Source organism: Lupinus angustifolius, chromosome LG19 (assembly GCF_001865875.1).
Source record: "Lupinus angustifolius cultivar Tanjil chromosome LG19, LupAngTanjil_v1.0, whole genome shotgun sequence".
NCBI lineage: Eukaryota > Viridiplantae > Streptophyta > Magnoliopsida > Fabales > Fabaceae > Lupinus > Lupinus angustifolius.
The window spans coordinates 193,452-203,802 of NC_032027.1; the positions used below are offsets into that span (position 1 = coordinate 193,452).

The 10,351-nt window shown below is 29.4% G+C and overlaps 2 protein-coding genes across 2 annotated transcripts; both read right to left on the reverse strand.

The window, feature by feature from the left end:
• LOC109334087 (cytochrome P450 81E8-like) lies at window positions 182-1,843 on the reverse strand. The gene is made up of 2 exons (XM_019569659.1): window positions 974-1,843; window positions 182-822 (listed from the first exon to the last, which is right to left on the reverse strand). The coding sequence occupies exons 1-2, from the start codon at window positions 1,841-1,843 to the stop codon at window positions 214-216; spliced, it is 1,479 nt and encodes a 492-aa protein (XP_019425204.1). The 3' UTR covers window positions 182-213.
• LOC109334259 (cytochrome P450 81E8-like) lies at window positions 5,145-6,792 on the reverse strand. Its single transcript, XM_019569917.1, has 2 exons — window positions 5,910-6,792; window positions 5,145-5,785 (listed from the first exon to the last, which is right to left on the reverse strand). Exons 1-2 carry the CDS (start codon window positions 6,777-6,779, stop codon window positions 5,177-5,179), a joined length of 1,479 nt encoding a protein of 492 aa, XP_019425462.1. The 5' UTR covers window positions 6,780-6,792; the 3' UTR covers window positions 5,145-5,176.

Sequence of the window (10,351 nt, forward strand, 5' to 3'; positions counted from 1 at the left end):
ATTTATACAAGAAGAAAAGGCAAAAAGATTTATGAAAAACAACAATGATGATGATCAAATCCAATCATAGATTGGTGACCATATATATTTATTATAACAGTCACATTTTATTAGACAGAGGATATATCAAACCTATCTCCTCTTTATAACGATAAAGTAATGTGCATGTGGATATGCATAGGCATGCATGATTTCAACAAAGGGTGTGATATTCTAGATAAAGCTCTTAGTAGCTGGTATGTGACGCATTCTACACATTGCTTCTAAGGGATATTTCTTTGGCACAGTAATCCCTTGTCCTTCACTCAGATCAACCAATTCCTCTCCAATTCTTTTCCAATCAAAACACTGAACCAATAACCCCAAACCTAAGGTTAGTGTGCGTTGAGCCATGTTTTCCCCTGGACAAGCTCTTCTCCCTATCCCAAATGAAATCAACTTGTTTACTTCACCTTCTTTCTCAAACCTTTCTGGCCTGAAAACCATAGGGTCCTTCCACAAATCAGGATCTCTGTGAATGGCCCATATATTAACATACAAAGTAGTGTCTTTTGGGACTTTGTATTCTCCAACGGTACATTCATCTGAAGAAAAGTGAGGTACCAATAATGGAGCAGCTGGGTGTAAACGTAATGTCTCTGAGACAACATTTTGAAGGTATGGAAGTTTTGGAACATCTGTCTCAATCATTAGACGATCTTGTCCAATTTCAGTGTCTATTTCTTTTCTTAACTTGTTCAATATTTCTGGATTGTTTACTAAATTAGATATTACCCATTCTAAAGTCACTGCTGATGTGTCTGTTCCTGCATTCAATAGATCCTGTCATTTCCAACCAACTCAATGTAAAAAATAATCCACTAATCAAAACAATATTTATAGTGTCTAAAATTAATTAATTGCTATAATTCTTAATGTTGGTCAGTTTTGAAACAAAGAGAAGATAGGAACATATATTTATATGAGCAATTACCATAAGGAGTCCTTTGATGATTTGATCTGTATAATATTCGGGTTGTGCTTGTTGTTGTTTTAGAAGATGACCTATCATACTATTGTCATCTTGCTTCCGAGCACGATGCTCATCAACAATTTTTTGTATAAAGGCATCAAGTTTTTCACCAGTTTTCTTTAGACCATTTTCCGAAAATAAATCAAACAACCTTGACCACACTGTAGGAATGAAATCTCCAAACTTTCCTAACTCATTCATTATCTCTCTAAATTTATTTGCTTCCTCTAAATCACTCGGATCAACATCTTCACCATAGTACCTCTTCCCTGCCAATACTCTCATCATAGGATTGAAAGTTAATTCTTTGAACTTGGACTTTAGTTCCACTTTCACAAAATCTTTGCATGAGACTTGACCTAACTTTTGTAGTAGCCTCATGATTTCCTCTGTTTGGATTTCTAAGGAAGAGTTGAGACGGTGTGATGAGAGAAGCTCGAGTGTTATAATGTGGCGGAGGTTACGCCAATGATCTCCATAAGGGGCAAATACTACAGCAGTATAGTTGTAACCAATATACTTGCCTAGGAGAAGTTTTGGTCGATTTGAAAATGTAACATCATTTTTTGTAAAACATTCTTGTGCTGTTTTGTATGATGAAACAACAACCACAAGACATGATCCAAACCTTAGGGAAAATATTTTCCCATACTTTTTGGCTAATTCATAAAAGGATTGATGTAAAGGTTGTTTGATTTGTTGGAGATTTCCGATTATAGGAAAATGAGGTGGAGATGGAGGAAAGTTTTTTAATTTTTTTGTTTGGAAAAAGAATTTCAAAGTAACAAGAGAGACAAGCAAGATGATAGACAAATAGAAGAAAAGGGTCATGATTGAAAACTGAACTTCTCAAGTAATAAGGCTTGGTTATGTTGTTGTGGGAGGGTGAAACCTTTATTTATAGAGCTTGGTTATGTTGTTATTGTGGGAGGGTGAAAGCTTTATTTAAAGGCTTGGTTATGCCTAATTTCACACAAGCACTTGTTTTATATTCTCATTTTAAGTTTCCACCTCATTTTTCATACACAATAATCTTTATTTTTGGTGAACCACAACTATAAGAGAGACTAAATTTATTGTCTCACATTTTGTTTAACTCCATATATTTATATGAGCAATTACCATAAGGAGTTCTTTGATGATTTGATCCGTATTCAGGTGGTGCTTGTTGTTGTTTTAGAAGATGACCTATTATACTATTGTCATCTTCCTTCCGAGCATGATGCTCATCAACAATTTTTTGTATAAAGACATCAAATTTTTCACCAATTTTCTTTAGACCCTTTTCCGAAAATAAATCAAACAACCTTGACCACACTGTAGGAAGGAAATCTCCAAAGTAACAAGAGAGACAAGCAAGATGATAGACAAATAGAAGAACAAGGCCATGATTGAAAACTGAACCTCTCAAAGAATAAGGCTTGGTTATGTTGTTGTGGGAGGGTGAAAGCTTTATTTATAGAGCTTGGTTATGTTGTTGTTGTGGGAGGGTCATAGCTTTATTTAAAGGCTTATGACTTAACAATTTCCACAAGCACTTGTTTTATATTCTCCTTTTAAGCTGCCACCTCATTTTCATGCACAATAATCCTTTGTTTTGGTGGACCATATTTATTAGAAAAACTAAATTTATTATCTCACATTTTGTGTTACATCATATATCGAAGTATCGTGATCCATTGAAATACAATATATTTATTTAAAAAGTCTAATAAATAATATTTTTTAGTTTATTACAACATTTCCACACATGAATATCGATATAATTGTATTTATTTAATAATATGAATAAATATATGATATAAAATATTTCACATATGAGGAGATAATTTATCTCTTCAAACCATTAAAATTATAAAATGTGTCCTGTTATTTTTTATTTTTGGAAAAAAGAGAGCAAGAAACCAAGAACTATTTGGATTTATGGTATCATTTTTATAACACATAGATGTGCAAAATCTGTGCGAAATTTGTGCATATAGTGTGCGTTGAAATATCATATAATGTGCATTGAATTATCATATAGTGTGCATTGAAATATCATATAGTGTGCATCGAAATTGAACATGACACAAAAGACTTCAAATAATAATGAGCAGTAGTGATGACAAATTGTTGCAATGCAATGACAAATGACTTCGGAATTTTAAATGCTGCCTAGATAGGCTAGCAACGACAATAATATTATTTTAGGTTATTTATATAAATAAAGAGAAGCTAAGGGGAAATTAGGATAGGAATATAGTTGTAACCAATGTACTTGCCTAGAGAAGTTTTGGTTGGTTTGAAAATGTAATATCAATTTTGGTAAAGCATTCTTGTGTTGTTGTAGGTGATCAAACAACAACCACTAGACATGGTCCAAACTTTAGGGAAAATATTTTGTCATACTTTTCTGCTAATTCATAAAAGGTGTGATATAAAGAGTGTTTGATTTAAAAAGCGGAAATTATGTGTATTAGAATAATTATGTTTTTATGTCTCAAACCAATAAAATATTGTAAGGTGTAATAATGTTAAATCTTAAAATTAATTTAATTTTTATTTAACACGTATTTTTTAAAATTATTATTGATGGTAATGTGTTGGATATAGGGGAGTGATATAGAGAATCTCAGTTTGTTTGATATGTTGGAGATTTCCGATTATAGGAAAATAAGGTGGAGATGGAGAAAAGTTTTTTTAATTTTATTGTTTTGAACAAGAATTTCGAAGTGATAAGAGAAACAAACAATATAGAAGAAAATGTCCATGATTGAAAGCTAAACCTCTCAATGAATTGGGCTTAGTTATATTTTAACATGTGACTCAAACATTAGTTTTATATTCTCTTTTTAAGCTCCATCTTATTTTTCAGGCACAATAATCATTTGTTTTTGTGGACCACAACTATTAGAGAAACTAAATTTATTGTCTCACATTTTGTGTCACTCTATATATCAAAGTATTGTGATTCATTGAAATACAAAAACGTTATTTGAAAAGTCTAAGAAGTAATCATTTTTTAGCTCATTAAAACATTTACGAATATGGATATAATTATTTAATAGTAAGAATATATGTAATTAAGTACATAAATTTAAATTTGATTACCTAATCAAAATAGGACTTTGCTTAATTATCAAAATAATCATAATGTATTCCATCAATAAAGAAGAGTTATACGTGCCTTTTAAAGAGAACATAAATAAGGAGATTTCAACCAACAAGAATGTAAATCATATGGTAGAGAGTTATTCTAGCTTAAGTATAAGTCTACAATTCAAGTCCTTGTAAATGTATTTAAGTTAAATACTTAGATGAAAGAGATTTATGCACACATAGTGGTCCATATGCAAGTTGATCACGACTCTCTCCAATGGAGGATACATATAGTTAAGACAAAACCAAATACGGAAAATTTTGAAAGTTAATATCCTAACAAAGAAAATATTAAAAAATAATAGAATTTGTTAAGTTAATATTAATATAATATTATTTAAGAGATATAATAGTCAAGTTAGTCTCCTATTAATCGCTCAAGTATTAAATTTTTCATCATTTTCTAAATGAATAAACAATTAAGTTGGTGACACCCAAAATGATGAGAAATTATATACATGTCATTGTATTTTCATATGGTCGTAAGTAACTAGTTTAGATAAACGTTGACTTTTACTGCACAAATTATCTTTATTATTATATATTAAAAGGAAAAGTTTATATTGGACAAGTTATTTCATCATAAAGACAAATGTTCTTGTTAATAACCAAAGTGAAGTAATTTTTGTTTTAAATGGGAAACTAAAGCAATGTTTTTTTTATATTTTGATTATCTATAAGTTTTTCAAATAATTAGAAATCAAAATGATTTATCAGTAAAGACTCAGATGAACCAACACCTAGCTAATTGTTTTATCTTAACCTGTGATGATGCACTCGCATTAAGTGATTGAAAAATGCATGCAATTTATTTATACAAGAAGAAAAGGCAAAAAGATTTATGAAAAACAACAATGATGATGATCAAATCCAATCATAGATTGGTGACCATATATATTTATTATAACAGTCACATTTTATTAGACAGAGGATATATCAAACCTATCTCCTCTTTATAACGATAAAGTAATGTGCATGTGGATATGCATAGGCATGCATGATTTCAACAAAGGGTGTGATATTCTAGATAAAGCTCTTAGTAGCTGGTATGTGACGCATTCTACACATTGCTTCTAAGGGATATTTCTTTGGCACAGTAATCCCTTGTCCTTCACTCAGATCAACCAATTCCTCTCCAATTCTTTTCCAATCAAAACACTGAACCAATAACCCCAAACCTAAGGTTAGTGTGCGTTGAGCCATGTTTTCCCCTGGACAAGCTCTTCTCCCTATCCCAAATGAAATCAACTTGTTTACTTCACCTTCTTTCTCAAACCTTTCTGGCCTGAAAACCATAGGGTCCTTCCACAAATCAGGATCTCTGTGAATGGCCCATATATTAACATACAAAGTAGTGTCTTTTGGGACTTTGTATTCTCCAACGGTACATTCATCTGAAGAAAAGTGAGGTACCAATAAAGGAGCAGCTGGGTGTAAACGTAATGTCTCTGAGACAACATTTTGAAGGTATGGAAGTTTTGGAACATCTGTCTCAATCATTAGACGATCTTGTCCAATTTCAGTGTCTATTTCTTTTCTTAACTTGTTCAATATTTCTGGATTGTTTACTAAATTAGATATTACCCATTCTAAAGTCACTGCTGATGTGTCTGTTCCTGCATTCAATAGATCCTGTCATTTCCAACCAACTCAATGTCAGTAATAATAATCCAATGATCAAAACAATATCTTAATGTTGGTCACTTTTGAAACAAAGAGAAGCTAGTAACATATATTTATATATATGAGCAATTACCATGAGGAGTCCTTTGATGATTTGATCCGTATAATATTCGGGTTGTGCTTGTTGTTGTTTTAGAAGATGACCTATCATACTATTATCATCTTGCTTCCGAGCACGATGCTCATCAACAATTTTTTGTATAAAGGCATCAAGTTTTTCACCAGTTTTCTTTAGACCATTTTCCGAAAATAAATCAAACAACCTTGACCACACTGTAGGAATGAAATCTCCAAACTTTCCTAACTCTTTCATTATCTCTCTAAATTTATTTGCTTCCTCTAAATCACTTGGATCAACATCTTCACCATAGTACCTCTTCCCTGCCAATACTCTCATCATAGTATTGAAAGTTAATTCTTTGAACTTGGACTTTAGTTCCACTTTCACAAAATCTTTGCATGAGACTTGACCTAACTTTTGTAGTAGCCTCATGATTTCATCTGTTCGGATTTCTAAGGAAGAGTTGAGACGGTGTGATGAGAGAAGCTCGAGTGTTATAATGCGGCGGAGGTTACGCCAATGATCTCCATAAGGGGCAAATACTACAGCAGTATAGTTGTAACCAATATACTTGCCTAGGAGAAGTTTTGGTCGATTTGAAAATGTAACATCATTTTTTGTAAAACATTCTTGTGCTGTTTTGTATGATGAAACAACAACCACAAGACATGATCCAAACCTTAGGGAAAATATTTTCCCATACTTTTTGGCTAATTCATAAAAGGATTGATGTAAAGGTTGTTTGATTTGTTGGAGATTTCCGATTATAGGAAAATGAGGTGGAGATGGAGGAAAGTTTTTTAATTTTTTTGTTTGGAACAAGAATTTCAAAGTAACAAGAGAAACAAGGAAGATGATAGAGAAATAGAAGAAAAGGGTCATGATTCAAAACTGAATCTCTCAAGTAATAAGGCTTGGTTATGTTATTGTGGGAGGGTGAAACCTTTATTTATAGAGCTTGGTTATGTTGTTATTGTGGGAGGGCTAAAGCTTTATTTAAAGGCTTGGTTATGCCTTAACAATTTCACACAAGCACTTGTTTTATATTCTCATTTTAAGTTTCCACCTCATTTTTCATACACAATAATCTTTTGTTTTGGTGAACTACAACTATAAGAGAGACTAAATTTATTGTCTCACATTTTGTTTCACTCCATATACCAAAGTATTGTGATTCATTGAAACGTAATAAATTTATTTAAAAATTATAACAAATCATAATTTTTTAGCCTATTACAACATTTTCTTACATGATTGTGGATATAATTATAATTATTTAATAATATGAATAAATATAATTCAGTACATGAATATAAATTTGCTTACCTAATCAAAATAGTATTTTGCTTAATTATCAAAAATAGCCATAATATATTCAATCAATAAGGAAGTATTACATGTACCTTTTAAAGAGAACATAAATAAGAAAATTTCAACCACCATGGATGTAAATCATATGGTAGAAATAAAGGTATTCTAGCTTAAGGAAAAGTCTTCAATTCAGGTCATGGTGAATGTATTTACAATGAATACTTAGAAGATATTAGAGATTTATCGCTAATAGTGGTCCACTTGATGGGGACTCTTTCCAATGGAGGACAAATGTGGTTAAGACAACCAAAATAAGAAAATAGTTTAGCGTAAATTTTTATATATTATTACTATATTATTCACTATTGACTTATATTATTTTTGTATGAGAATTAATAATGATTAACAAATCAATAATGAATGATGCTTGATAATGTAAAAAATTCTTACACTATCAATATATACATGTTAAATCCATAGAAAAACTTAAAATTTGAAATCCTAAATAACAAGAAAGAGAATATTAAAAAATAATAGAATTCATTAAGTTAATATGAATATATTATTTAAGAGAGGTAATAGTCAACTATAAAAATTTATTATCATACTAATCCCTTGCCATGTGTCATAAAGAGATTGAGGGCATAATCAGGCTAAGAAAATGAGTGAAATCTTTATTTGCATAGCTTCCATTCTCTTTATTCGCCAATGAACATGTACCTTTGGTCAATAACGTGCTTTTTTTTTGTTGCTTTATTTAATGGATCCTCAAACTTAAGTGAAAGTAAATGACAAACATGGAAATAAAAGTATAGTTTCAATAATTTTTTCTAGATATGATATGTCTTATTTGCAAGATAGAAGGTCCATTGATATGATTTTCAATCCATTAGAGATAGTGGCGGATCTTAATGAAAAGTTTAGGGGCAAAATTATTTAATTACAATTTATAAGTTTGATCAATTGAATAAAAAATATAGAAGAAGTACATTTATTTAAAGTACTCTTCTTCACTCTTTTAAATACTTAAACTTATTGATGATTAAATATGTGGTGAAATTTTCGGGTATCTCTTTTTCAAAATAAATTACCATATTGTCTATAATAAATTCATATTCTATCATACTACATAATTTTGTTCGGTTGTCTTGGTTGCTGAAAATAATTTTTTTGTAGCAGCTAAACCATACTAGTTAAGATAAAACACATAATTTAATCAAATAAATAATATACATTCACTTTGTTAATATTATCAAAGTTGCACTTAATTTAGAGATGATTAAATTGACATATCAAGTTAATATTCTCTTGCTCATTGAAATACATAGAGTGGAATTTTTCCATAAAAATATATATTATCAATTTTTAATGATTTATAAATTTTCATTTGATCTTAGGACTTTTGCTACAAAATTTGATAAATGCAATGTTTGATCTCCATAATCTATTTTATAATTGTAAAATCATTATGAAGTATAGTGAAGCAATAATATTATAAGCAACACCACCAACTTCTATACATGTAAGAGAATTTATCTATTATCTACAATTTTTAGATGAACCATATAAATTGAAAAAGATAAAAAATATCTATATTTGAAAGAAATTAAAAAAAATTATATTGCAATTAATTTGGGGGAAATCTAGGGAAAATTGTGCCCACATGTCCCCTAGATGATCCACATATGATTAGGGTACCTTCACAAATGAATGTAGGACACATATTTGAATGTTCAGTATGATTATATTTAAAAAAATTCATCATTTTCTAAAAAAATAACAGACTAAGTTGGTGGCACGAAATATGATGAGAAATATATACATGTCATTAATTGATTAACTCTGGGAGACTTGCCTACTAGTCCTTCCCAATAAGAGTAAGGACATCTCCATTAATAGAGAGGAGTACTACAAAAAAATAAAAGAAATGATAACATGATAAGACATTGAATCCTTTTATACATAATTGTATAACACTTTTGCCACTAAAAACACAAGCATAATAATGTATTACAAAAAACAAAAAAATGATAGCATGATAAAACATTTATATCATTTTATACATAATAGTATAACATTTTTGCCACTAAAAACAAAAGTAGAATCAAATACTTGTCTCTTCATTAATGGAGATGATTCTTGTTCAGCTTAGATAGACATTGACTTTTAGTTCACAAATAATATTTATTATATATTAAAAGGATTGTTATATTTAATGTGTTAATTGTGGAGTTTGATTTTTTAAATTAAATTATAATCCTCCAAAGAAATTTGTCACCAAATTTATCCATTTAAGATTAAATTTGTCATTAGGCTAACTTTTCTTTTAACAATATTTTAAAATAGACTAATTTGGTGACAAATTTAATATGAGATAGGATATGATGAATTTTTTTTGTTGGAGAGCTAAGTTGATGACAAATTAATCTCTCATACAGTAATATGGTGGCAAATTCTTTGAAGGACTAATATGATAAAAATTTAATATTTGAAGGAATAATATAATGATAAATTTCTTTGAATGAGTAATTTAATATTTGGCTGAATAAACTATTAACTCAAATTTAATATTATAAAAAGGATAATATAAACTGAACAGTAAGCAAATAATTTGAAAATAATTAATATAATAACAATATGAAATTAACACATTAAGAATAAAAAACTGATTACTATATTTTGAATTTATATTTAGTATTATCATAAAATCATTACAAAATCAAAATGAACAATAATTTAATATAATCAATTAATAACGAAATCTTATAATGTTCATATGTGAAAATTAAATAAAAATATAAAAACATTAAGTAAGGAATTTAATGTAAATATTTAAATAATGATAAATCTTGGTTGTTTACATTGATCTTAATGTGATTAATAATCATATTCAAGAATCTATGCTACAATGCATATTTTGTGGAGATGATATTGTCCAATTTGAATTTTTTTTACTGTAAAGGTATTTCCTTACTTTTTGACAAGAAACTAATCTTTTTTGGAGTGTGCGGTTGTCCCTCCCAACAAGTGTCACTCCCATGAATTGAACCTTTATATTTTGGTCGTTCTGGGATCTAGTAGGATCTTGTTGGTTCCTATTTGAAGACTCTAGAAATAAATAAAATGAGAAGCTAAAAATATAG

Coding starts and splice junctions, on each gene's coding strand:
- LOC109334087 (XM_019569659.1), bottom strand. CDS start 1,843: ATGACCCTTTTCTTCTATTTGTCTATCATCTTGCTTGTCTCTCTTGTT. Junction 823..973: donor TCATCAAAGGACTCCTTATG/GTAATTGCTCAT, acceptor TGGAAATGACAG/GATCTATTGAATGCAGGAAC.
- LOC109334259 (XM_019569917.1), bottom strand. CDS start 6,779: ATGACCCTTTTCTTCTATTTCTCTATCATCTTCCTTGTTTCTCTTGTT. Junction 5,786..5,909: donor TCATCAAAGGACTCCTCATG/GTAATTGCTCAT, acceptor TGGAAATGACAG/GATCTATTGAATGCAGGAAC.